Source organism: Ailuropoda melanoleuca, chromosome 2, assembly GCF_002007445.2.
Source record: "Ailuropoda melanoleuca isolate Jingjing chromosome 2, ASM200744v2, whole genome shotgun sequence".
NCBI lineage: Eukaryota > Metazoa > Chordata > Mammalia > Carnivora > Ursidae > Ailuropoda > Ailuropoda melanoleuca.
In genome coordinates this window covers 82,484,777-82,512,629 of record NC_048219.1, presented here as the reverse complement: position 1 = coordinate 82,512,629, position 27,853 = coordinate 82,484,777, and the positions used below count along the sequence as shown (strand labels likewise).

Sequence of the window (27,853 nt, the reverse complement as noted above, 5' to 3'; positions counted from 1 at the left end):
TTCCATTATAATAGCCATCTTTATTTGTAAAAATCCAGATATAAAATGTATTCTTTCAGTCTTTCCAAGTTTTCCTTTTTACAAAAACAAAAAGGCACATAAAAACCATCCCCGCTGTCATTCCCATAGACGGTGTTTTTCAGGCAGCCCTCCCCCCTCCCCCCATATAGCTACATGCTTCATTCCGGGGCGTCTCGCTTCCCCCACATGCTTCGGTGCTTTCCTACCAGGGTAGAGTTCCGAATTCCAAGACTGAAGTACACAAAGGGGGGGTGGGGGGTGGGTGCGAAGTGTGTGGCGTGATGCTCCACGGCGTGCAGGACACGGGGTCTAGTAGTAGGTCTCCTTCTCTACCCAGCCTGGAGGCAGCAGACAGAGACATGGGCAGTCAGTCTAGTGCACAGTGCGGGAAGGGGTGACAAGGAGCGACCCGGGGGGGTGACAAAGCCCGGGCCGGGTGACAAAGCACCCAAATTCAGTGCTGGACATCAATGGTTTTTGTTTTTAGAAAGGACATGTTAATTGGGAAGATGACTCAGATTTCTGACCAACTTCCCACCGTATCATATTGGGTTTTAGTTGAGTCTGAGACCATATGGGGAAGGGACTGTGGCTGCAGGCAGTCCAGTGGCCTCAGCCAACCAGACTGATCGGAGGAAACAGAAGCCACAGAACTGTGGCCTCCCCGACAGCCCTCCCCCACGCCCCTTGGAAGCTAAAAGGTCTGTAATTACCGCCAGGGCGTCGCCTGATGATGAGTTTTCGGACTTCGTCGTACACGAAGATGAGAAGAGAGTAGGGGAAGGCACAGAACCACCAGGTAGGTCTGGAAAGAGAGGCAGGTACGATTTACACGTGACCACCATTCAAGGAAAAGGGAGTGTATCCTCAGCGACAGTGAAGAGCCTGGGAGGAGGAGCCCTATATGGCCATGACTAACCACTGAGCCATCACTGTGGACCACCGAGCACGTTCTCGAGAACAGAATGCTGCTCCCGGTACCCAGGGCCTACAGGGGCAGAGGAAAGCAGACTGCAGACTTCCCCAACGAATCCCCGTCCCACCCTCAGTTTGGTTTTTAGGATTTGGTTTGCAGGGGGAGTTGTAATTTTTTTGTGGACCATCCCACAGCAAAGGGACATTTTCTTTCCTCCCTTTCTAAAGTTCAAGCAGCTCGAGTGTGACCTGTGTCCCTGTCCTGACATTTTGTAGATTAAGAACTGCCCGTGTGGATCAAAACCAGTTTCCCTGTCCCCAGCATTCAGTCAGCTGTGTGCTGAATCCCAGTGCTGGGGAACGAAAACAGCCGAGCCCTCAACAGAGCAGAGGCCTTTGGGAGCCCGGCAGGCTGCTGCCACGGTCCCCAGCCTGGAGACAGGTGCCTGGGGCAGCCTTGTCGGAGGGCTGTGCCTTCCTGACGACCAACTTCTGTGGTCAACGTGTGAGGGAGGCTGTCCCAGGACAGAGGCCCGGCACTCTCCTCTCCTTCTGGGGGCTAGGCGTCCTCCTCCACAGCTAAGAGAGGATGACCTCCTCTGACTCAGCCAAGCAGAGTAACTAACCCACCTTCCAAACTGGGGAGAACCTGTGAAGGAACGAGCTCTCCGAACAGAACGTGGCCGGAGGCACCACTCCCTTTCAGTGTGACTCTCCGTCTTAGCCTGTTAAGAGAGCTGGGTTCTCCTACCCTCCTCTTGACAAACAACGGCTCAGCTCATACGATTCGACTTGGACGAGGCTTGCCCCTGTGTACGCCAGCTCTGTGTAACGTGCCAGGGATACAAAGTCAGAAGAGTTTAAGGTTGACAACGCAGTGGGAAGCAGGAATGACAAGTAACAGCAAAGAACGGGTGCAACTGCACGTGTCCAGGAGGGCGAGATCACACCGGGCAAACCAGGGAAATCAGCCCTGACGACTCTCTGGCCTGATGGGGTGGGAGGGAGCATCCTTACCAAGGACATATGCAGGGAGAGAGAATATTGAATTCACCTAACAGGAGCTTGAATGGCTACAAGAGAAGGTTGAAAAGACAGCTGGACAACAGCAGACAGACCCCAGATGCCAGGCTACCCTTGCACAGAGGGGATGTCTGTACAGCCCCAACAAGAGGCCAGGGAGGCCCACGGAGCTTGGCTACTTGAGGGAAGGCGTCAGGCTACTAGAATTCACACTTCTGATAAACCTGCGTTGTTCACGTACAGGGTTTACCACGAAGTCCTTCGCTGTGTTGAAGAGGCCAGTCTGGTTCTAAGCAAAGAGTCAGTGGTGGGCTTCCTCTGGTCTACTCTACCCATGACCCACCTTGAGCTTCTCCCACCGCCTTCGAGAGCAGAGGATTCAGAGGCCCACGGAGGTGGGGGCCTGTGATGGGACGGGTGAGGTAAGTGAGATGCGCACCTGATCCCCAAGCCCCAGGACACCAATGACAACCAGACTGTTGCCATTGGGGACCTGAGCACTCATGCAGGTAGCTGGAGAGCCATCCCAGTGCCTGTTGGGCCTGATCTCAGCCAAATCCTAAGCACCCTGGTCAGTCCTTCCTAATTTCCAGTCCCGAGGAATTCTCGTACATGCCACCCCAGACTCCTAAAACTAATAGCTATTAGCGCACGTCACGAGAGAAGTCTAGCTTCTGTTTCACGCTTTGTGGAGCCGGGTGAGGAGCGACTTACTTGAGGGGGTACATCCTCAGGGCCACCCCCATCCCAGGGCAGTAGGAGAGGAAAGCAGCAAGCGCCGTCTCCTCGAAGAGGCCGAATATTAAGATCTTGTTCCTAAAATCGAGGGGAGAGAAAGCTTAAGAACGCGAACCGGAGTTTCTCTTCTAATGCTGTGTGTTCAATGGCAGACCAATGTCTTTACGTAGCAATGTTGTACTCAGGAACTTCAGGGCAGATGAAAAGCAGCCCTGGAGAATCACATTCGGCTTCCTAAATCTGTTCCAAATGGGAGATTCCAGAAACTGCCACGTGTCGGGTGCCAGGATTTTGCAAAGAACTGAGAGATTACCGGACCCCTTGTCTGAGGGCCTTGACCATCCTCTACTCACTTCATCCCCTGTTGGAAGACGGAGTTCCTCCTGGTCTTACAGATGACCAAGTCAGCCCACTGCACCACCACAATACTGACAAAGAAGGCTGTGTGGCAAGTGAACTCCACGATTTTCCTCTGTTCGTAGGTCTGAAACACAGAAGGCAGGCAGATGAGCCCGGCTCTTGGCCCGCACGGCCGGGGGCTGAGTGGCCACTGTCCTCGGGCGCCTGAGGAGCTCCCCCTGCTCAGCCCCTCGCTCACCCACTGCTGCCCGTAGCTGTCTTCCACATCGTTGATCCAGCGGTCATCCCACTCCACACGGATGCCCAGCAGGTGGGTGGGGAGGAAGCCGTTCTCAGCCAGAATCACGAAGTAGGTGAAAAAGCCCCCCAGGGCCTGGATCATACCTGCAGGTGTGGAAGAACAGTCCTAACCTGGTCCCGGGGCACCGGCACACACGTCATCTGACCGCCGCAGCAGGCCGGGGACGGTACTTCGGGGCCATCTTGGGCACTGGCTGAGAGAGGACTGGGAGGACAGAGGAGCCCCAGGGGCACAGCCCTCGCCTGGCACCCTCTTCTCCTTTTGAGTCACTTTTCGGGCTTTAAAAGGGGAAGACACGCAGGCCTTGCTCTGAAACACCCACGGCTGTCATATGATCACGCGTCTCTCCCAGGGCAGAGCCTTTTTAGGGGAAGAAAGCTTCGCCATTCTTGTAGATCTCTGCTACAATGTGACTTCTTTCCCCGCTCCGTTTTCACACGTTCCAAGTAGCGAATGTGGCACTTCTGACCCAACCCTCCCCCTCCCCCACTTTCAGGACCCTTCTCCCCTGGCATGTGATCCCACCCCACCACCCTGAGCTCCTCAGGGCAGAATTTCATCCCATGCTCGGGACCTAGTCGTCCTCCTCGGAGTTAGGTCTTCCTGGCCATCAGCCAGCTCCTCGTCACGGGGGTGAGCAACCGTTAACCAGTCTCTGCCGTATTTCCACAACGCACTCAGCTGCTCCGTTTCACCCAAGTGTCCACAGTGATGCAACCCATCAATCCAAAGGCCTGGGCTGCTCCTGGTGGCCTCACCGGGTTCTCCTGCAGGCCACTAGGCAGAGCGTTTAGGACCAAAGGGCATTCTCACTGCCCACCACCTAGAGAACACCTGTCGGCTGGTCATGTTCCACAGGCAGAGCGGGACTCAAGCCCTGGGGGTGGGGAAGGCGGGGGTGCAGGGCCATCACTGGTGGTGACCCACCAGCCAAACCTTCAAGCTCACGTGATTTCTTCAAAGCCTAACTCTCTACCCAAATTAGTGACCGACACACTCTGTCCCCAGGAAACACAGCCTCTGAATGAACCGTGCCTTGCTTTCCGAGGGGCAGCCTCAGTGCTCAGGCAGCCGAGCTTGTCTCAAGAGCTCCAGGCTCCACAAGGAAGTACGTGGGCAGCCAGCAAAACACTTCTCCCCCGAGAGCATCTCGTATAATGCTCCCCTGCGTCTCACCCTATGTTCTGCCCCCTGCTAGATCTGGAGCCTGAGAAACCAGCCTATCTGGGCACCCCCGCCTCCCCCATGCTTTCCTGCTCAGTGCTGGGTGGGGGGGTGGGGGGCACTCACCAATCTGCCCGTAGGCCATGCTGATCAGCCGCTCGTTCACAAGCTTGTCCGTTTTGGGGTTTCTGGGCTGTCTCTTCATGATGTCGCTCTCGGCTTGCTCGTACGCCAGGGAGATGGCAGGAACCTGGGGAGGAGAGGAGAGAGGGAAGAGTACAAAAGTCATTGTCAGATACCAGGGAGCTGATAGCATGAACATTTTGTTATAAAGTCCTTGCCTCCTCCCCTTTAAAACTGGTTTTCATACTAGGAGATGCTACCACCAGTCCTATTAAAAAGAAAAAGAAAAAAAAAAAGAATCTTCCCTTTCATATGATGTTGCTATCTGATAGACAGGCGTTGCCAGCTGCCCGGAGGACTGGGAACGACGCTTCCTAGGGGCTGAGGCCATGATGCACGCTGGGTGCCACTTACGCCCAGCCTGACTGGGTGTTGCAGCAGCAGGTGAGCGAGGAGGGTCTGAAGCTGCCGTGCCAGTCACTTACCATGTCAGTGCCCAAGTCAATGCAGAGGATGGTGACGGTCCCCAGTGGTAGTGGAATGTTTGCAATAATAAACATCAGGAAGGGGGTGATCTCTGGAATGTTACTGGTCAGGGTGTAGGCAATGGATTTCTTCAAGTTATCAAAGATCAGACGACCTGGGAAAGCAAGAGGTTGGTTTTTTGTTTTTTACTGTAGAGCTTAAAGAGATGGGCAGGCTAGGAGTAGACAGAGATGGGCAATACCGGCATGAGTTTTTGGTGAACACTTTAAACACAGTGCTCTCTCACCTTCTTCTACTCCAGTCACAATTGACGCAAAGTTGTCATCCAGAAGAATCATGTCAGCAGCTTGTTTAGACACGTCGGAGCCAGCAATCCCCATGGCAACCCCAATGTCTGCCTTCTTCAAGGCTGGAGAGTCGTTCACACCGTCGCCAGTCACAGCCACGATAGCCCCCTGCCAGAAGAAGCAGGGTGGGTCTGTAAGAGCCACACGGTCCAGAGGCCTAGGGGTCGAGGCACACCAGGCACATGCCTCAACCTGCCTCTCCTCAGTCCAGACCCCGCCCCTTCCTTTCCTAGGAGACTCTCAGCAGGCTCAGACCCGGCTCAGCCAAGAAGCCACCCAGCCACTATCCAACCACAGAATTAAGGAGTGATGACAAATGCGGCCCCTCCCCTTACTAACAAGGGCTTCTCAAAGCCAGGACTTTGGTGAGTGGACCTCTGGAAAATCCTATTCCTTAAAAGTCTTTTCAAGGTATGGGACAAATCTCCTGGCTATTCACATCCCCAGTGTAGACATTAGGAGCCTGGACTGCTATTCCAAGCCAAGCGTGGAGCCTCAGACTGGGCCACGGTGAAGACGTGCGTGGTCAAGTGCGTGGCTCTGTTAAGCTGTGATCAGGATCCCCCTCTCGCCGGAGCCGTGCCTGGAGCTTCTACCGGCATGCAGGTGGTGGTGAGTCTAAGAAAAGCGGGGCCCTGTGCCTGGCCCTGGTGTTGCGATCACAGAGCCCGCTGACTGCCCGCTAACCTGTCTCTGGCAGCCTTCCACGATGATAAGCTTCTGCTGAGGAGAGGTCCTGGCAAACACGATCTCCGTGTGGTACTTCAGAATGTCGTCCAGCTGCTCAGAGGTCATGTCCTTCAGGTCGCTTCCGTGTACCACGCAGGCCTTGGCGTCTCTAGGATCAGGATGGGAAAAAAAGGTCACCCACCGCTTCACCTGCGCGATGCTCACACTCTGCAGACAGCCCACGGCCAAAGGGGGTCTTCCCCGTCACGTAAGAGCTTCTACCTGGACAGCAGTCCACAGGTTATAAGGCACGTTCGTACTATTAGAGCTCACTCAAGACGTACAACCTGGGGGGCAGCCTGCCTTCACCTTCCTTTCCTGATCTTTATAGCCTTCACCTTCCTTTCCTGATCTTTATAGAGGACACACAGAAATGATACGACCAAGTTCTAGACAGTAGGCCAAACCCTCTCACAGCCCCCGAGTGGGTGAGAGAGCCCCACACTTTAACAAAACACCAGAACAATCCTGCTTTGTCTCTGTTACCTACTGTACTTTACTGCTCATGTTCCTTGTTGGCCTGAACTACCCGGATAAGTTAGCGTGGCTGTGGAAACGGACTTGGTGCTCAGTGTCAGGTCGTATGCTCCGCGGTTAACAGCATGAAATCGGGAGGCTCGGCTGCAGAGTGCACCGTAGAACGAAGCTTCAGCTTCCCTGCTCCGCAAAGCGGGACTAACGCCTACTTCACAGGTTACCGCGCAGGTGCTGAGAATCCGTAAGCACCACCTAAGTGAGGGCTATAATGACCTGCTCTCATTGAAACCCTCCCCTGCAAGGACAAGGTTGCCTTCTGGAACTGCAGGGGCCTTCCCTATTCAGAGCAAGCCTAGAAGCAGACCATCATGGAACCAAGCTGATGATTCCCAACGACCCCCATTTGCACATTCAAGGCCAACCAGGCTTTGAGCTTCCTGCCTTACCTGGGGTTCACCTGGCTCACTGGGATGTTGAGACGGGCAGCGATGTCTTCCACAGTCTCGTTGCCTTCTGAGATGATGCCCACGCCTTTGGCAATGGCTTTGGCTGTGATTGGATGGTCTCCAGTGACCATGATGACCTGGACCAAGAAACGGGGCAATTTACTGAGTGCAGCTGCCTAACCATGCAGGAGTAAATATTGAGGATGATTCATCTTGGAATATCAAAAGGACAGGAATGCATACCTAAAACTGATAACCTTAACCAAAAATACAAACATACACCTGTTTATGGAAAACACAGAGCAACATCCAGATCTGATCTTGGTATATGATCACATAAGATACACGACGTCCGTTCTTCCTTTTACATAGTCATTTAAGAAAACTCAAATTTACTAAAACTGGCAAAAAAGGGGAAACAACGGTAAAAATCTGATGCAGATCGGACTATAGGGCAGGGTGCCACATACTGCTGGTCAGCAACCCCGAACCCCCAAACTGGCCCAATACAGGAGAGACCAATTTGGAAGACAGCATAAATATGTAAAAAAGATTTCAAAATCTTGTTACTGCTTTTCTGACCCAATGATTATATTCAGAAGACTACACCTCAGAATCCAGAGAGTCAAAGTGGTGGGGGAATCATTTTTACAAAGCTTTTCAGGGCAGTGGTACCAACGAGAACGAGAGAACGGAAACAAATCAGACAGCCGGCACCAAGGCAGGCTAAACTGCCCCATTATTAGTGCATTTGAACGTTCGTGACTTAAAATTCTGACATACAGAGGACACCAAACATTCATTAAAAAACCAGTTAACTGAAAACAGAGAAGACCTGCTATTCACTGCATCAAGTAGATCAATATAGAACCAAGTATTTCAAATTTAAAACCTTGTCTTTTTGCTCTTTTCAGTGATTCCTATATGCTTCCATTTCTTTCCCCCCAAATGTGTTTTTCTTCTTTTGAATCCCTCATCTGCTGTCTACATCAACATTTTAATACCATTTGGCCTTTCCTGGTGGTAACCAAAGCTTTGGAGGTAAGAAACTCATCCTCCTGGTGAGAAAATGAGCGGGCACCACGTGGCTCCCATGGGGCCACGCGACTAAGCCGGGTGCCCCGTGACACGAAGAGTGTGTCAAGAAGGCACACGGTGCGCCTACCTTAATGCCAGCACTGCGACACTTGCCCACGGCGTCAGGGACAGCAGCCCGTGGAGGGTCAATCATGGAGATGAGCCCCACGAAGCAGAGGTTTTCAACAGGGAAATTCACATCGTCCGTGTCGAACTGGAACCCTTCAGGATACTGTTCGTCAGGCAGGAAAAGGTGGCAGAAACCTGCAAGGAGGGCAGCAGGGGGTCTGTGAGGACAGCGGCCGCTGGTCCTTCAGACAGTCTACCTCTGGCTCCAGGCTGAGTTTAGAATACTGTTTCAAGGTCGAGCTTTAAAACCATGAGGTTTTATTGAACATGTACGGAGGCTGTGGAGTCAGAAAAACCATGCACGTGACAGAGTCCATCACCAAACCTCAAAGGATATGCCCTGTCCAGCGTGGAGAAGACGGAACGAGGACAGGACTTCGGGGCTCTATGCCTGCCCACTCAGGTGCTTAGATTTTGCAAATCACGTAATTATTTGTCTCTGCTGCTTTCTTTAGAAAAATTGAGCCCCCATCTCTGCTCACTATTAATCTAACCGAAAGACATTACCGCCCACCAGTGAGGACCAGCCTGTAAGCTATCTCGAGAATAAATACAAAGCAGACACATTCTGCCCAAGGCGCTTATCACAGTGTCATCACTACAGGATCAGGACCTTCGAGGGGTTCTTGCAATGTGGTAGGAAGGTTACAATGTTCCTTAAAGTGGTAGGAGGTGGCAACATGGGTTCACAGAAGACAGAATGCTTCTACTCTGGGCTGGCAGACGTGGGGAAATGACACCTGACAGTGATTTTTCAGTGGAGAGAGACGTAAGACAGACACCTCACATCAAATGAGGGAGCCGGTATGAACCAGAGCACGGGCCCGGGCAATCTGTTCTGAGTTACTAAGCTAAGTGGAACAGGAAGAATTACATCAATGATGGCTTTTTATCTGTCTGCCTCCAAAACAGCGCAAACACTGCTTTCTCCATTACATTCTACAGTGAGCATAATGTACTTCTCGTCTGCCCTGGCTGACACACTCGAAGGACAGGTAGCTCCCTAGAGGAAAAGTTTACTGCCAATGTCATTTGTGAGCTGACACGTAAGTTCTGGTGTAAATTCACAACCACTGTGCCAGTCAGGAAATGGTTTCACTCTAGAAGCCCTGGGAATTAATTTTAATTTCATTAAGTTTGTAGGTCATAGTCCTAGCAACAAAGGTTTGATGATAAAGCTCTTCTTCCCCGTTTTTTTTTTCCAGGCAAACAGAACTGACCAGCATGAGACCAAAGGTCTAAGTACGAATCCGAAGCAAACCAATAGGAATTTGTTGCTCGGAGGCCCCAACACACCAAACATCTCTCCAGCCCTTACTGTTTTCAGAATTGGGAGCAGATCGAGGAGAAGGAGGAACCCTCCGGGAAGGCAATGAGGAGGTCAGGACACTGCGCAATGTGTACCAGACTGAAGGCCGTGCTGCTGGCTGTCCGCGTACCTAGTACTCGCTCTCCGAGGCCGCCCAGCTCCAGGTAGGCATTCTGAAAGGCATCCTTCAGCTCCTCGTCCAGGGGCTGCTCCTTGCCGTGCAGGAGGATGGAGCTGCAGCGGTCCAAGATCCTTTCGGGGGCGCCCTTCATCACCAACAGGTGTCGGGGCTCAGACGTGTTGGGGTTCTTGTGGATGGACAGCTGTAAAGGAAGGTGGAGATGTGAACGGCGTGTGGCAGTCGGAGCGGGGAGCTCAGCGCACTTACTACTTAGTACGTGTCAGTGACAACCACCAAGGTCTCCTATTTCTGAACTTCGGTGTCCCACACCCTGTAGCTTACTTCGCATGCTACCCAAAACACCAGCACAGCGGATGTCATCCTAAATCCCTGGCATGTGTTCATACGTAAGCCTTTCCTGAAAGGCAACTGGGAACAGAGGGACGGGCACATACGTGGCCACCTCGCCCCCTCCCCACACCCCCACTCCAAACCGGAAGTAAGTATTCCAGAGGGTCCCAACACGGTAGGAGGCTTTGTCTATCCTACCGACACTCAAACACATTAGGATTTCTTACACCTAATCCAGGGCAAAATGTAAAAGCTTGCATAAAGCTGGGAGAATTCATTTTTTGAAAGCATGTAAGCTTGTAACATTTCACATGGGACGAGAGCTCTCCCTCTGGCTTCCAGTCCTCCCCGCCTGCCCCCTGGCCTGGCCACGCCACCTGGTACTTGTTGGTGGAGTTGAAGGGGATCTCCACGATCTTGGTGTAGCGCTCTCTCATCTCTTTCACAGAACCGCAGCACAGCTCGATGCACTTCAAGAGCGCGGACTCCGACGCGTCGCCCGCAACTGCCCGCTGCAGAGACAGCAGCCGTGAGCCCGCCTGGAACGCTTCACCCGGGCTCCACCGAACACCTCTGCTCAGACCCCCCCAGCTCCCTCCTCCTCTGTCTGCACTCTTTTCCCCACCCCAATTCCAGCCTCTGGGAGAAGAGGGGTGTCTGAAGGGGTCACCCACCCTTGGGAGGAGCGTAACGCAGTCTTCTAACCTACTTTAGCCCCTTTTTTTTTTTAAATCTTCCCCTGCCGCAAAGTCTCAAAGCCAACACTATTCCCAAGGACGTATTTCTGGTTACAAATCTGAAAATACCAAGTGAGACTCCAAGTATTTACAGCACCTACAATTTATAAGAAAATCCCTTCAGTTCCCAGGACTGGGGGCAAACTGTCTGTGTCAAAGGCAAAATAGAGGGCTTTCAACATAATTCAATTGTGCAAAATTATCTAGGCCTGAATGGTGTGAACTGAAAGCTATTATTAGCTCCAACAGTCATATAATCAGCTAATATTTTGAGTTAAAGCCACACTTGAGGAAACACATACTTCTCTTGTGTGTGATATACCGGGACACACTAACAGCATTTTTAGCTGTAGCCAACTTTTATATAAACACTTGAGAACTCTGACTGCTTCGGGGCGGTCCAGGCAGATGAGAAATTCATGTTCACAAACACAGTAGCCCCGTTTAGTAAGAAAGGTGGCCAGGTTTGGTAAGAAACGTGAAGTCAGCGGCATCATTTTTATCAAAGGCCAGTTATTAAGGCAGAAGAGAGCTGCATGCCTTTGGGGGGGGGCAGTAATAATGCCACTGACATGGCCCCACTCCCTGAAATCCTCAAAGACAGCCCATGCTCCCTTTCTGGCACTTAAAAATCGGGAAAGATCTGATACCTGTTGAGTCCTATGCTGAAAGCCTAGAAGATTTCCACTTTGAGGTAAGGAAATGCATGAAAGCAGGCGCCTCAAGTTTTATCCCAGGATAAACAATACCCTCGTCTAATCAACATCAACTCCACGCCAACACCACCACCTTCAAAGGCTACAGGGGTCCCATCTTCACAGGAGAAGCCCCCTCAGCTCCATCTAAGTGAGCCTTCTTTCTCTTGACAGCCTGGTTTCTACCCAGAACCACCCCGGCAGCCTTGCTGAGAACAAGGGAGCCCAGAGGGCCTCACACGTGTCCTCCTCATCCTAAACAACCCCGCGAGGCTATGACCTTTCCAAGACTGTCCCCACCGGGCAGCACAGTGAAACCCCAGTCATTCCACTTTTCACGTGAATTCCATGAGGCTGAGCTGCTTTTTGCATCGTTAGTAAGCAAACGGTGTCACAAATTAGATAAGAGAAACAGCTGAGCTATTTTAAGAAAATAAATGGCTTAAGGGATTTACTGGAATCTACTGTATCCTACTATGCAAATACGATTATCGAGTCACAAAAGCAGCCCTCACTGTCTGCTGGGTTAGGAGATACACGCTCAGAGTGGTAAAACCGGGTTTTATTCACTCGGTTTCTCACGGTAAGGACTGCCTCCCACTTCTAGTCAGTTTTTACTGTAGAGTCCCTTTTCCCGGACCTGTACGGCCCACAGGGTGACCCTAAGTGCTCTGGGATCCCCCAGGCAACACAAGCCACGTACAGCAAAGCGTCAAATGGAGGGTGTCCTACGAGGAGCGGTTCCCTTACGGAACACAGAGGGCACACGCTCAGGTGCTGGTTCTTGTGGGGTACCTATACCCCGCAGGGCGGCCTACCTGCTAACAAACTCCTTAGCGTACCTTAAGGATAGGGAGGTTTTCCTGGTTTGCCTGAAACACCGCCCTGTTACAGAGACCTGCAATTCTGGACAGAGAGAGCCAGGTGGCTGAACTCTTGTCAAATGAGACACCTGATGGAGGCAAGAAAAAAAGACAGGAAAATAATGCATTACCTTTGTATTAAGGGCCCATAAAAAGTGAAACGATACATCTCATTTCCCAACTAACAGAACTCATCAGGTTTCAGGGCAAAGTCGAGAGAAATCTAAAACCCATTCCCCTTAACTCCTTACCAAATGATAAAAACAAAAACCAACTTAAAAAAAAAAAAAAGGGAAGTCATGTGAGGAGGTGAGGAGGCTATAGTGTGGGGTGGGCCTGGGGCCTTACCACTCTGATTCTCTGTTGTGTCAGCTTCATGGATTTGATTGTCGAACCACATGTGGGCCACTGTCATCCGGTTCTGAGTCAGAGTTCCAGTTTTATCCGAGCAGATGGTGGACGTGGACCCCAGGGTCTCCACGGCTTCTAAGTTCTTCACTAAGCAGTTTTTCCTTGCCATGCGTTTAGCAGTAAGCGTCAGACACACCTAAAAACCATTAGGAACCAGATTACTTCGATCTCAACCAAGATGGCATTCTATACGAACTCTGGCTCCATCCTAATATGGAAGACGCTGGTCTAAAATTACACCTCTCCAACCATGCTCTGAAGTCTGAATCCTAATGGGAACACGTCTAGAGGGCTTTCCCTGCCCCCATGAAGCAAGAGATTAAGAAAGTGAAATTAGCCAGGATCTACCACACTGTAGTTCTCCTGCTCACCCCCAAATTCTTCCCCTTTGTTACACTGCTGTGGGTCATGCGGTAAGATCAGATCAAGATTTAGGCCTATTCAGGCTCTGGGGTTACTATCTTCCACGCAAAAACACGCTGAGCCTCCTCGCTATCTAACCCTGGCACTGGCTCTGAAGAGAAACCGTACACAGGCTCGTGTGACCAACCCTGAGTCAGCTGTTCTGGAGTTGGGGGGGGTGTCTCTCACATGCAGGCTGATGGAAGAGCAAGCGCGGTTTCCCCCTTCCCCCAGCCGCTTACCGTGACAGTGGCCAGCAGCCCCTCCGGCACATTGGCTACGATGATGCCGATGAGAAAGATGACGGCCTCGAGCCAGGTGTACTCAAGGATCAGAGAAAGGATGAAGAAGGACACCCCCAGGAACACGGCCACACCCGTGATGATATGGATGAAATGCTCAATTTCTGCAGCGATGGGAGTCTGGCCTCCTTCCAGCCCAGAAGCAAGTGTGGCAATTCTTCCCATCACCGTGCGGTCCCCAGTGTACACGACAATGCCACGCGCGGTGCCTTAAAAAAGGAAGGGAGGGCAAACCATACCACGTCTCATCAAAGAAGTCACAGATTTTGCACAACTACGCGGCATGGCTAAAAAAGCCAAAACGACACGTTTTCAAGGGCCGCTCTTTGGTGGGGTATATACGCTGTTTTAAACCTCGGGGACTCTGGCGAAGGGCTTTCTATCCGGGAGGACAGCAGCTCCAAAGGCCACTGCCAGGTTAGCACGGCCAACAGAGGCTGTTGCTGGAGGTGGGGGGAGAGGATACCCCCAGGCTTCTGGAGCCTTCCTGCCAGCAAGTAAACCGCATCTGCTGTGCCTGGCCACAGGAGCCAGACAAGAAGCCAATAAAACCAGAAGAGAAATTATGTCTATGGTGGTTGTTGTTGTTAATGCCCAAGGTAAACAGCATGCTATGAACAGGAACGGTGCCTTAAAACGGCCTACCTTCCACACAGTTGGTTGAAAAGAAGGCAATGTTCCTCGTTTCCAGGGGGTTTTCGTTTGTGAAGTCTGGAGACCTGGTCTGGGGCTCCGATTCACCAGTGAGCGAGGAGTTGTCCACCTGTCCGTGAGACAAGAGGGCCGTGTGAACGCACGCCGGGCCGCTCTGCGAGCTCCTCTGCCTGAGCCCCGGGGGTATGCTGAACCCACCTTGCAGCCGTTGGCAGATATGATTCTGAGGTCAGCAGGGATTCGGTCTCCTCCTTTCACTTCCACCAGATCCCCGACTACAACTTCCTCCGCGTTGATGCTCATTTTCTCACCATTTCGAATCACAAGGGCTTGCTTTGGGAGAAAAGAGTTTACACCATTTAATCAGAGAAAAGTGGCTACCAACGGGGACCAGGTAGTGTTCAAACAAGAAAACCAAATTCTAAAAGATCTCTAATGTGAATTATCCGAGTGCATGACAAGGAGATTATTAATCTTTCTATTTATGCAAGTTATAAAAGCTGGCTGGGAGTTATCTGTGAGGTGGCCCTCCTGTTCCCATCGACTCGGAAGCCTTAGCTTCACACTAGCACACATTCCCGGGCTGTCCGTGGAGAAGGGCAAAGCAACAGGTACCTGGGGAACCATGTTTTTGAAGGATTCCATGATCTTGGAACTTTTAGCTTCTTGATAGTAGGAGAAACAACCCGTTATGATGACCACAGCTGATAGTACCACACCAAGATAGAGCTGGAAGGGAACAAACAAGTCAGGGCAGCAAGCTCGCAGTAAGGAGTTGGGAACATTCAGTTAATTTTCGACTGAATAAAAACCATATTTTTAACATGTCAACTCATGTCTTCCCAGGCATTGCGCATAGGGGGGTCCGAAGTGGGGTCCCACAGACACTTGGTCACTACACCTCAATAGACTTTTCCATCTGTTTCTCCTACTTTATTAAAACAAAGATATTTTCAAAACAACTTGTGACTTCTGAGGAGTGGCTACCAAACCATCTCTGGATGTGCGTTATGGGCCAACATTAAAAGCTGCGCTCTGCCGTCTGCCTGGCGGCCAGTCCCGGGCCAGGACTGAGCAGCCTGTTCACAGCAGCGACACGCACGGCGGACATCCAGCTTGCAGAGCAGCTAGAAGGTGGGAGATGAGGGGGAAACGAGGAAGGAAGAATGGATGGGGCTTGAAGGCAAGAGCTGCTCACACTGCCTTCCCTCGTGTTTGTTTAGCCTTGAAGGCTTATTTATTTGAAAGAGGGGGAGAGAGAATCCCAAGCAGACTCCTTGTTGAGCATGGAGCCCAAGGCAGGGCCCGATCTCATGACCTGAGCGGAAATCAAGAGTTGGACGCTCAACCAGCTGAGCCACCCAGGTGTCCCTTTCCTGGTTTAAACCCATCAGCTAACCAGTGGTAACCAGTGGAAAACAAGTGGGGTGGCAAAGACCAGGACAGCTTACGCATACTTAGCAATCTAAACTAGAGCTACAGAACTCACGTTATCATTCTGAGGTTCCTCTTCTGTAGCAGCTTGGATGCCGTAAGCTAAGAAACAAAGAACTGCTCCAATCCACAGTAACATAGAGAAACCCCCGAACAGCTGCCGACAGAACTTGACCCATTCGGGAGTGGTGGGAGGCGGGGTGAGAGCATTGGGGCCGTCTCGAGCCAGGATCTCAGCAGCTCGAGCAGTTGTTAAGCCCTGAGAAGCAGAGGAATGTAAGTAAGACACACTGCCCCAGCACATACAAGCGAATGTACCCACGTGATAGCTGGAGGGCCCCAGTAATGGTTTAATTAGGAGGAAACAAAATTCCCCAAACTAGAGAGCCTGCAAAACCTGGCAAGTTCTGATGAGGACCCTCTCCTGGTCCGGGCACACAGCCGCCCAAACTTCCTGAGGAGCTCACAACACCCAGACTGAAACTGGTTTTAAATTGATCCATGGACAGATCTGAATCCAGTCTGACCTTAAGTTTAGGCTAAGGGACTCATGCCAAATTGAGTTTTTACCAAAAAGATAGCAATGCTAACTCATCGATTCAGTACTGCAAATTCAGAGCTCTGAGTCCTTTTGCATATCGGATCTGTCAGGGAGAGGAAGAAAGAAACCCTCTATAAACATCAAAAAAGGGGAAAAAAAAAACTTCTCTGTAGGAATCCAACCTGTGAATGGTTTAATAGCCAAGTTTTCAGTATAAAAGTCTATCCTGTGGATGGTAACTGAAAGGACAGTCGGGCTGGGAGGGTTCACACAGGGACACATTCCAGCCCACCCCCAGGAACCCGCCAACTTCCAAGCATTCACTGAAAAAAATCCACTGTACTAAAGCCACGCGCTTCTCTAAAGGGGCCTTAAAACCACGATACGTGGACAGCACACAGTAGATAATACAAGGCTCCCCTGACAAGGGGAAGAGAATGTGATTACTTTCATATTATCAAAATACCTAAGTGTCGGGGGAGGAATAAGAAAAGACAAAACCAATTTTTGCCCAAAGTATCATTAATACGTAGTTTGCATTCACGTCATTTTAAATATCGGAGTTACCCAGGGAGCATGAAGAACAGGGGGACAAAAGCCAGGCAGTTAAGGGGACATGAGGACTCAGCTGGGACCCCCCCCAAGTTCCTGACGGACGCCCAGGGCAGGGGACCCGACACTCCCCACCTAAGCACTCCCTCACGCCAGGCTCGGAGGCCGGTGTCTCACAGCAGCCACCTTCGTTCTCCCGACAACCCCTTCCAGGCATTGCTACAGGTGAGAGCACGCGCTCAGGCCGCCCACCAGCGACTGTCAGCTCCGTCTGTGAGTCAGCTCCCCTCGGAGCCCAGGGCACCCCGGCCAGCAAGCTGCTTACAGCTTCTTGAGGATTTATGGAAATAATGGCTACACGCTGGCTAGCACTCAGGTTTAGTCCCCCGTTTTTACTTCTTGCTCAGAAATAATAAACTGCAGCCCCCCCCACTGTTTTGATATGGTTTGTGTGGCAAATTTAATACCCAAATCCCCCAGGGAACAGGGATACACAACACGTGCTTTATGGAAAGACTCCTTTAAATGGTGTAAAAAAACAAGTTTCAAATAAATGCTAGAATCATCAAGGTTCTGACACCCTGCAATGGAGCTAGATGGCAAAAGTGCAAAAACTGAAGAGTGGAAGACTGAACTCACTGAAACAGTCAACTCCATTTCATGAACGCAGAATAAAGACAAAGACTTGTGACCGAAAGGTCAGGGAATGTGCACAGCTACGGAGCCATTCCATTTCAAATCCGGTGCTTTCCCTTTTTGGATCTCACCTATTATAAAATGGGGAAAATAATGTCTACTTTCAAAGTGTCAGGCACCCACAAAATACTAAGGAAGCACCCAGAAGCCCAAGCTTCGCAGGTGGCAGAGTGCATAGTCAGAAGCTGCCTGTCATCGTTCTCCCAGAGGCCCCAGGCTTAGGGGCCACGCCACAGGGGAGATGCCTTAGGGACCCAGGATTCTGTACAAGTGGGAACTGACAACATACTCGACTCAGGTCTGTTCCGTATTTGCGATGAAGTTCGTCAAGGCTAAGTTTATGGTCATCCTAAAGGGGAACAGAAACAAAAGAATTAAACACTGTACCATGAAAAAAGATCAGGAGAAAGCATTCATGTGACTCATCGCTAGTATTAACTAGACTCAGCAAACGGGCTTTCCTTCCGTGCGGAAGGTGGCAGACGTCTCACCGATGCCCAATGGCTCGGCAACCACACAGCCCTGCGCTGAGAGCCCCTCCCCGGAGGACGGTGAAAGCTGTGGGATGAAGCCCCTTGCTGCCTGCCAGGACTTCAGGAAAGCCCAGCAGTCTCGGAGCTCGAGGGAAACCTTGTTTGCCTTCTCTGATGACCAGGCAGGTTCTAGACAGGCTGTGTCCATGGAAGCCTCCCCAGCTGCAGGGGTTCAAGGTTCTCTCCCTAGGTTTGGTATAATCCAGAAGCAGAGAAAAGCGAAGGCCCCTGATACCCCCGATATCAAGCACAGTTCCTTCTGTGGACCTCTGGTTATGCTGGGGAGAAGGGGGGGAGGAGGTAACTCTCCCAATGCACTAACAGCCTGGAGAATGAAAATTCTCCATATCGACCTCTACGGTTTGGTAAAGTCTGTAAAAACCACCACAATGACTGCTTTACTTTTAAAATAAAGCAAGCCTCTGACTGAAGGATTGTGGGGGGGTGGATTAAACACCCAACATATAGGATACAATTAATTTATAAGGAGAACAGAAAGCAACTTGCCTCCTAATACTTACCATAGAAACTTCTTTCTTCAGTTCATCCATATCCCTCTCTTTCTTCGCCTTCTTTTTGTCGACATGCTCTGAAACGGCTGCAGGTTCGTACTTATCACGTCCGACCTACAGGAGAACGTGGGAGAGGTGACGTTGTGTATTATGAACACACAGAAGGTTCTGGAGCAGGGGAGTTTAGCAGTTCTTCAGATAGCCAACATTTCGAATAGTCAACGGGACAGTAATCGTGGGCACGTATGGGAACGTATGTGCACACACCACGAACTAAAGAAAAGCAACCACTATTGCAACTATCGCACGTTCAAGACACGCCATCTGCACGCGAGGGCGTCAAGACCAGGGGAGAAGTGCCGGCACCCACCGAAGGGTCCCGCCAGTCACTTCCATTTGGGGTGAATGGGGAGAGGGTTGTGCTGTCAAAATCTCTATACCGCCACCTTCCACCCTCCCCACTGAGAGAACGAAATCATCTTCACATTAGTAACAGAGTAGAGGGCCAATGCCTTTGCACTCTGGACCAGTCTGAGTTAGACTCCCGCGCTGTCCGGCTTCCCAGCTATGCCTCCTCGGGTGAGTCACGGACTCTAAGTTTCAGGGTTGTCTTCCTTGCACGGAGAGAATAGCTGCGCCCACCTCCATGCAGTGTTTTCTGGGAGAACCAATTAAACAAAACACTTGGACCCAAGTCACTTTTATTATTATGTTTAAATCCGGAGCTTTGCAAAGAAGCCATTAAGGATCAAATTTAAATATTTTGAGGGCTTACATGAGAACAATGACCTGTTCGTCTTTTCTTATATACACAAAAAAGGTTGGCCTAAGAATACTTAAAATTAAATAAAAGACAAAAAAAAAAAGAAAAAAAAAAGAAAAAAAAAAGAAAAAGTCCTCTCCCTAGTCTACAGCCTGAAAATAAACCCCCCAAATGGAAGTCACTTGAAATGTTTTGACATAAGCAGGGTGTAGCAAAAGCATGTGCATTACCACATAATTCACAGGACCCACCTACGCCTCTTGAAAACTGGAATGGTTTTTAGAGAAAATGTTGATTCTATAGTTTAAATTTAGATTGTTCCACATACCCCTCCCCCCACCCCGGGTAACATGCTTGGGCTTAACTACAGAAAGCCTGAACTTGGTGCTCCGCTTGGGCCCGCAGAGAAAAGGCCTTCGCCTTCGCTCCAGACACCCCCAGCCCACAAGCGCCTCCCACAACCACCTGAGACGGGGGCAGGGGAAGGAGCGAGTAGCATTTTCCTTAAAATGGATATCTGTAGTGCTGTTACTACACTGCCTCGTAGCTCCCCTTACTCGCTTCTAACCTTCAGAAGTACCCTGCCAGCTACCAAGGCAGTTAAGTGAGAACCCGGATCCAGATCAAAATTCTACTGTGCTAAAAATCAAATTACAAAAAAAAAAATCAAAATTTCAGTCACAGCTACGATGGTCGCAAATAAACACAGTATTCACTTGAATTTGAAAACACCCTCTCTTAAGGCTCTAAAGAGAAATCCTGCCCCAAAGGAGCTGGTGTTGTCCACAAGCAGAGCCATTTGTATTATTTATGTTGTTCAACTCCTGGGGTTACTTCTGCAGTGTTCCTTGACTAACTCCTCCCAACCCAGTGGAGTTCTTTTGTTTCTATCTTATCTGTTAAGAATGAAGCAGGTCTAAAGATAGTCGGCATTCTTGAAATTCTCTCCACTGTGGAGCAACCGCATTTCTAAGTGCCTCTTTGCATAGAGCCCTTGGTGCCAGGGTTAAAATGGAAAATCATCACAGACTGAAAGCAAACACACAAATAAAACAAAAAGAAAGGACAGGGCTTCCACCAGACAAGAACCACAGTCCAAAGTGGAATTTCTTTCACATATTTAATGGGAAAGCACATCACTTAAAAATCATTTTAAAGGCACTGACTAGGGAATCTCTAAATGACTATGTGGTCGGTTTGTATCGATTTTTAAAATACAGTTCACAATTTTGCTTTAAGCAAGATATCATTAAAACAAGTTTAACTTAAATATATGAAAATCAGATTTAAAAATCTCTCTGCCTCACCACCTAATATGCCTTATTCTCAGACTTTCAGTATTTTCCACTCCAAAAAAGGGGGAAAGGATGATAAGAGAGCTAGGCCCTGGACAGGTTCCAAAGTTGTATCCCCATTTACAGAAAAGTATCTTGCTTCCAGCCTCGCAGTTATCCATGGTTAAGTTGGCTGGAAGTTTGATTTCCTAATAGTCCCCACCTCCTTCCTCATCAATTCATGCTACTAAGGCATAGTTTTAGATGAGGACATTTGTGGAAGAGACATGGGAAGTATTACATGTGGAATTTCTTCTCCTTCAAGATTTTAATTTTTTTAATAGGCAATGTTTGTTCAGAAGACCAGATGGCTTCTTTTACAATTCAGTTCTTCCTTACAAGTAAAACAATGATTTAGTATTCGCTTATTGTGACAGGAACTACATATTCCTTAAGTCCCTACAGGTCTCGATTATCACAGATTCAAAGCAGAAAAAAATGTGTGTGTGTGTGTGTGTGTGTGTGTGTGTGTGTGTTTGGGGTAGACGGAGTGCAGGATGGGCTAGGGAACAATGCTAAAAAAGAAAAAAATGGGTAGACAGCATTTTCTTCATTATTTCTTTTAAAAACATTTGAGAAAAACAAGAGAAACATGGTTTTCCCAATCAACTACAGGAACCTTTCTGCTCTGGGCACTGGGCACACATTCCTACTTCTTCAATTAGAAAACTCAGATCACGTCTCCCACACCTGCCATGCTCCCTGCAATGGCGCCCCTCAGACCCCCCCTGAGGTCTTTGAGAGAAGGTACAACGGAAGCTCAAGCATCCCATGAGGCCCTTCACAAAGGGGACACGGGTGAAAATGATGAAGTAAAGTCAGGTTCTGGTTTGTGTGTGTTTTTTTCCACTGCTAATTTAGGAAGTGGGAGGTCACAAGGAGGGCAGGGGCTTGCCCAGTGTGACACAGCTGAAAATGGGTCATTACTTCATCCTGTGCTTCCCAGGGATTCCATCCTCTCAAAGATGACCTAAGGAGTTTGGCTACCGTTGGCTCTGGGCAGAGGGAAAAGGTGCCCAGGAGATGGGAAGAGAAAACTCTTGACAGGAGAAACCAAGGTTAACACAAGTAATAAAAAACATGGACCACCCCCCAGATGTGCTGCTGCTTCTCCGTCAGTAATTAACGTGAAGGGGGGACCTGTTCCCACCACAGCAACAGATGGGCCTGGGGGCAGAAGGGGGCTCAGTGTGCTTCAGACTTCTAGACTGCTGAGGCCACCTATGGGGTACTGGGAAGCTCCGATGTCCATGCCCTTGAGACGGGAATGCTGTGTGCTTCAGGTAAGCCACCAGTCATGCCGGCTGGCTGTGGGACCCTGGACAGTCTCAGCTGTCTGTCCCTACGATGGCAGTAACATCTGGTGTGACGACTGACTGAAGAGTCTAGAAGGCATTCTGATCGTCTGATTCTCAAGGGGCTGCCGTCAAGTCTGAAAACAAAACACCTAAAATCCGAGCTGTTCCTAAAACCCACACGCAAACAAAAACTTTGCACTAGCCAGAGGGGCCAGAGCGCTATACCCTCCTTCATGTGGAAAAAAGGGGGGGTTTGCCCATCTTCCTGGGATCCTGTATTACTAAATCATTCTCAAACACAACTGTGCATGTGAAGGTACTCTGCAAAGCACTGCATCACGGTTAGTATTATAACTGGGTTTTAATTACCCTATAAGTTACCGCCATTCCTCACTAGAAAACTCCCTTCCACCTTAAAAAACCACCCATGTGGGATATTTTTTTCTTCTCATCAGTTAAAACTTAAAGAAAATATCAGAAATGATCAAGTCCAGTTCATTACAACCTCCAGCTGCACCTAAATGACTAAGTGGTTTAGTTTACGTGCAAGGAATTTTCTAGCCAGGGATCTGAGGGCCCTGAGATGGCCAGGGTTGAGGCAGGACACGCTCTGCCTTAATACTGCAGCTGCTCTGCGGCCTGGAGCAGCATTCAGGGCAGTTAAGGAATGAATCGCTTTCTCCCGCAGAGGAGGTGACCCACGAGGACCACCAGGCCTTCCTATTCCTTGTCACTCCCCCCAAACGTGCAGCAGGCTGGAGAAGGTCATGCAGCAAAGCCAGCGCAGTGGGTCCCTTTGTGAGGCCAGCTCACGACCCCCATACTTGGGCTGTAGCCCACCCAGCTGGTGGGGGGGGGGGCAGAAAAACCAGCAGGCTTCCTCAGCCCCAAACAAACTAGGCTTAACCTTCCTCCTCCATCTGCTGGTAAGGAAATTCATAAGGAGCCTGCCAGCCCGCCCCACCTGCAGTAGTGCACACCTGTGATCAAAAAAAAAATTCTAGAATGTCTAAACAATCAATATCCTTTAGCTGTACCTCTCTTAAAATACTCTTTGTTTTTCCAGCTCTTAAACACGAAACACAACCCAAGCCTGTTGTTTCATTGGGGTTAACCCTACCTCTATAATCAAGCACCCAGGTTTGTGAAGAGTTAAGACTTTCTGCCTGTTCCCTCTATCCGCTGCCCACCTCAGCCCTTTTCTCATTTGACCAGACCACTCTGGCTAGTGCTACTCAAAAGATGTTGTCAGGTTGAGAGATGAAGGATTACTAACTGGCACCAGCGTTGGGAGGGGACTGAATGAATTCCCAGTCCTCACCGCTCCTCAGTTGGTACCCTGAGGCGAACGGTACGAAGTAAACCAGCTGGCAGGCTGAAGAGGACAAAGGCAGCACAAAGCCCCAGACACAGGTCACCTGAACGGAAACAATAAAACAAATATGGCCCCATGGAAGCATCATGTGGAAGATAAAAGAAAAACACAAAAGGATATGGCCCCAAAGTGCCTGAGGGCCCTGGCCGTGACAACAGCCTGGAAAGAGAAATCCGACACCAAGACCCACTGATCCCCACACCTGACACTCTTCACTACTGGGTCCCCAAACAATCCAAGCCCCAAAGACAAGCACGTGCCACTAAGAATCAACTCTTCGGATCACTACCAGAAAATACCTAACAGCTGTTACTAAGCAGAGTTTGGATAAAACCAGATACAGAGATAATTAATGTTCAGATACAATTCATTGTAGAGTCACAAAGAAACTAAGGTGTACTGGCCCCAATTCCGGAGGCTCAGGATACAAATGAAATCAGAGAGAAAAACTGCAGGGTGGGTGGGGGCTCTGTTCTCACTGATAGAATTTGCTACCCAAACATCAGTCATATGTGAAGAACTTCTTGTGGATTCCTGACAACAGATTTCAGCACAACTAATGAGCTGAGTCATATGCAAAGAACAGTCTCTCTGAGATTCCAGCCAAAGAATACACTTCCTCTCATACACTCAATTCATAGCAACGTGAGAAAGTTCAAACCTGACTTGGTTACGTCTCCTTTTCCAAAAATATAGAAACGAAGGAGAGTGTAAAAAAAAAAAAATGCAGCTAGTGGGCTTTCAAATGCTCTTTACTTCACATTATCACTTACTGGCCATGTATTTTCAGAGTAACCCAGAACTGGACAGCTCTGGCAGGGCTGGGGAAACATTCTGCCCAGCGTCAGGCTGTCCAAACGCAGCCACTCTGATTACTGTGAGCCCATCTGATCTGACACTCGTGTTTCTTCTTCTGGCCTCCTAGCTGGCAGAGCGCCTTGGGCAGCTAGAAGGCACCGCAGCACAAATGTTCACACTCCCTCCCATCACAGAGGGCTGAAAGGCAACCCCACCCCCAACACCTCCTTTTTTTTTTTTTTGGGCAAGACTTTTACAAAGGACTTTTAGAAAAAAGTCAAGTCCCTTGCTTGAAAAGTGAAAGTAGATGAAAAACTAACTCTAAGATGCTATTAAATTAGGAGGTCAGCAATGTCAAGGGATACTTCCACTTGGCCTTCCTCTGGAGGGTAATTAATAGTAGTTCCTATTATTTTCAACCCCTAATATGTTTTCCAGGTGAAAGAAAAATTCTTCTCTGGTTTTGAAGGGCTTAAGACTAACTGATGAACAGGAAACCTATAGTTTATAAAGATCTGATCTTCCCTCAGTGCCAAACCTTGGTAAACCTGTGATGTCTGCTTGCACTGCATTCACTTTGGCCAAGACAGAGATGACTTCACTTGGTCCTTAGGGCGAGTAGTCTACCCAGGAGCCAGCTGAGAACCTGAAGCTTCAGGGCTTAAAAAAATTTTTTGTTACTGTTTTGTTTTTAAATGAACAAAACTAATCTTACTTTTGCATACAAAATCCTTCAAATAGTTAAAGCCTTTTTCTCAAGTCTGGAGATCTTTAAGACAACACAGCCTGATTTGAACAAAAAGTCACTTAACTGCTCATTTGTTGCTAAAATAATCAGGAAGCAAGGACTTGGAAGGGTTCTGGGACCAAGCATGTTTGGGTACCAAGTCTATTAAGCTGTATAATTTTGAGTTCGCTTTTTATTTTTAAATGCAACTTGGCGATAACACTTCCAGAAGGCTGGATGTTTTAAGTTTTAGCCCTCACCTGGATGAACACTTATCGAATTTTTAAAAATCCCCCTGGGGGATGGGGGAGGGAGGACTGCAGGGGTTAGCCTCCTCTCAAGCCTTCTCAGGTTTATGATGCAGACCTCCCCCTTCCCTACCCTCCCACCCAAAGGTGAGTCACTAGTGTTACAAACTTACTGGCAGAGAACACTACAAATTAAACAGTAAGTTACCAAAAGAGGATACACCCTCCAAACAGGGTACAGAAAGAACCCTGAGCCAGGGAACCGTCACACTCACACACTGAACACTTCAGAGGCAAAAGGGGTGTGATGCAATCCCGGCCCTCTGGTCTGGCCCCAGGGCTGGTCAACAGTTCCTCCTGTAGCCCCACCACTTGCCGCTGGCCAGGCCCGGGCAACTTTCCACTGCCGAGGACTCTGCCTTACGATGTTTTCAGTCTAAAGTACTAGCTTTATAGCAGCCAGGAGATTTAGTCACACTTTCAAGTTGAGCTCCAAAAGGGCAGCTGATAATGTTACCATACGACCAGGATTTCTGCTGACATGCGTATCCCTTGTGCAACCTTCACCTGAATCTCCTTCCCCTGCTCCTCTTGAAATCACCACCCATAAGCTAGGATTTATTTTCTAGGTAACGAAGTTAATATTCAAACAATGGGGAACCGCATGGAAGGAACTGGTGACATCCCCCCTGCCCCAGCTTCTGTAAACTTGAGAAAAGAGAAAGTTTTTTTGTGTACCTTTGGTGAGCTAAATAGTTGTGGGTGGCAGGCCTGGCTGTGGCTTTAAGCCAAGTCACTGGCAACAACACCCAATATGAAAAAAAGGGACAAAATCCTATTTCATCCAGGAATGATTCAGCAGGAGCTGTTCTTTCATTTTCGTACCAAAAGCTTAGGAACTTGATTTTTTTTTAAAGATTTTTTTATTATTTATTCGACAGAGAGACAGCCAGCGAGAGAGGGAACACAAGCAGGGGGAGAGGGAGAGGAAGAAGCAGGCTCATAGCAGAGGAGCCTGACATGGGGCTCGATCCCATAACGCCGGGATCACGCCCTGAGCCAAAGGCAGACGCTTAACCGCTGTGCCACCCAGGTGCCCCAGGAACTTGATTTTTAAGGAGAAATAAAACCACCTGAAATGTCACCAAAACGGAGGCCCCCAAGGCAGTGGGAAGAGGAGGGGAAGAAATTAACAATGACCTTAAAAATTAGCTGCCAGCACAGGCTTCCTGGTTAACCAATTATCAGCAGGGCTTTAGTCACCACTCCACCCACATTTTAATCCCCATGTGGAAAAATCCCAACATTTCAGCATAAAATATTCTTCTGAACGTTGGACTATCCCAATAAGTCTCTGGGGACAAAAGGGGTAACTTTATCCCACCAACACACGTCTCCCCCTTTATGTTCAATTTATCAGCCTCCCCAAAACGCTAACTACGAGCCAGCAGATAAGCAGCCTATCATCCGATGAACCAGCTATAATTCAATTCCGTGTTTGCCAGCCACGGGCTTATTATGAGGATCCCTCAGACATCCTGCCTGAGCCTCCACAACCCGGGTGTGTGATCTTCACCACTGCTGTGCATGTGTTCGGTTATGAAAGAGACACACAGATAATGTGGATGTAACTTAGTTACTCAAACATCTCTCGGATCCATTAATTCAGTATCACAAATACCCCAGTTTCATCCGAAGAATCACGCTGGAGTTCTGCATACAAGGCAACGTTAAGTGGGTGAGTGTTCAGGCTGGGGAGACCACAGGCTGTTCAGGAATCGGGCATGGCTGGTGTGTCACTAACCAACCATTTGACCTTGAACAAGTCACTTCACCTTCCTAGGCCTCGGGTACATATCCCCGTTCACCACCCCACCCCCCCAAAGCAGGAATGTCCAGCTCAGGATATCAACTTTTTTCTTTTTTGAGGAGAGATAAAGGGGTGCGCTTGAAGGGCTTGTTTATGGGAATGACCTAGGGTGTGATGGTGTGGTACAAGCACCGGCCACTAACCCATTTTTATGTCGTGGGGAGGACAGAAGCTGGCACTCAGCTCTTTGCCTTCCGCTCTGTAACCTAGGCCGGCCCTCCACATTCTGTGCTTTTAAAAGATACCAGTTGTGCATTCCACTTCTCCCTACTCTCCCTACCAGGTCCAAGGCTTTCTAATTACCTCCTTCAAAATCCAAAATTAAGAATCCCCAAAGAACACACCCTGCCTCTTCCCCCACCACTCACGCCACACTGCGGAGCCCTGAAAGCTTCCGCAGACCTACTAGATGCCCGCACCCTGCAAGCCCTGGAGATAACGGAGCGGCTGCTCTCCTACCCGTGTTCTCACGACCTGGTCATTTTCTCCCATGAATTGGTACTTTGGGGGGTTATCTTATATAAACTTTTCTCAACTTGATTTTGGCCCCGTTAGGGTCCGACGCTCGGTCTTCTGCTGTGGCTACCGGTTATCACAGCTCCGAGGCACACAAACACAGAAGCGAGCTGTGGCTCTGGGATCTCCAGAGCTCCGCGCATTCTCCTCCCCTGCCCTGGAGACCCCTGGTTCTTTCGGGTACTGCTCTCTCCCGCGGCTCGGCGCTACCACCGCGTCCTGCCCGCTGCCTGCAGTCCTTTTTCGGGTTTATTGTACCCAGAGGCCCTGGTGAGCCAGCCTGTCCTCCTTCCAGGCTCATCCCTCAAAGAAAAAAAAAACAAAAAAACCAAAACACCAACAAAACCCTCTACACCCTCCTCCCCACCAGGGAAATGACCACTCCAGCCGCCCCAGGGCGTATCTAGTGTTTACGGAGAGCGTCCCATTAAAGCTCTCAAAAGTATACCTTAAAGGCCATCTTAGGGCGGTGAAG

General features: G+C 49.6%; 1 protein-coding gene across 2 annotated transcripts; it reads right to left on the bottom strand.

Moving 5' to 3' along the window:
- ATP1A1 (ATPase Na+/K+ transporting subunit alpha 1) lies at window positions 1–27,853 on the bottom strand. 2 transcript variants are annotated; one of them, XM_019804162.2, is made up of 23 exons: window positions 27,827–27,853; window positions 18,459–18,563; window positions 17,694–17,753; window positions 15,671–15,874; window positions 14,797–14,910; window positions 14,380–14,514; window positions 14,173–14,290; window positions 13,468–13,736; window positions 12,761–12,959; window positions 12,392–12,501; window positions 10,495–10,629; window positions 9,776–9,968; window positions 8,296–8,471; window positions 7,131–7,267; window positions 6,166–6,316; window positions 5,418–5,586; window positions 5,131–5,285; window positions 4,649–4,772; window positions 3,296–3,441; window positions 3,051–3,181; window positions 2,674–2,775; window positions 735–826; window positions 1–359 (listed from the first exon to the last, which is right to left on the bottom strand). In XM_019804162.2, the coding sequence occupies exons 1-23, from the start codon at window positions 27,836–27,838 to the stop codon at window positions 331–333; spliced, it is 3,066 nt and encodes a 1,021-aa protein (XP_019659721.1). In that variant the 5' UTR covers window positions 27,839–27,853; the 3' UTR covers window positions 1–330. The 2 variants fall into 2 exon arrangements, with proteins under 2 accessions (XP_019659721.1, XP_034510048.1); XM_034654157.1 differs by lacking the exons at window positions 1–359; window positions 735–826; window positions 2,674–2,775; window positions 3,051–3,181; window positions 3,296–3,441 and adding an exon at window positions 4,161–4,235.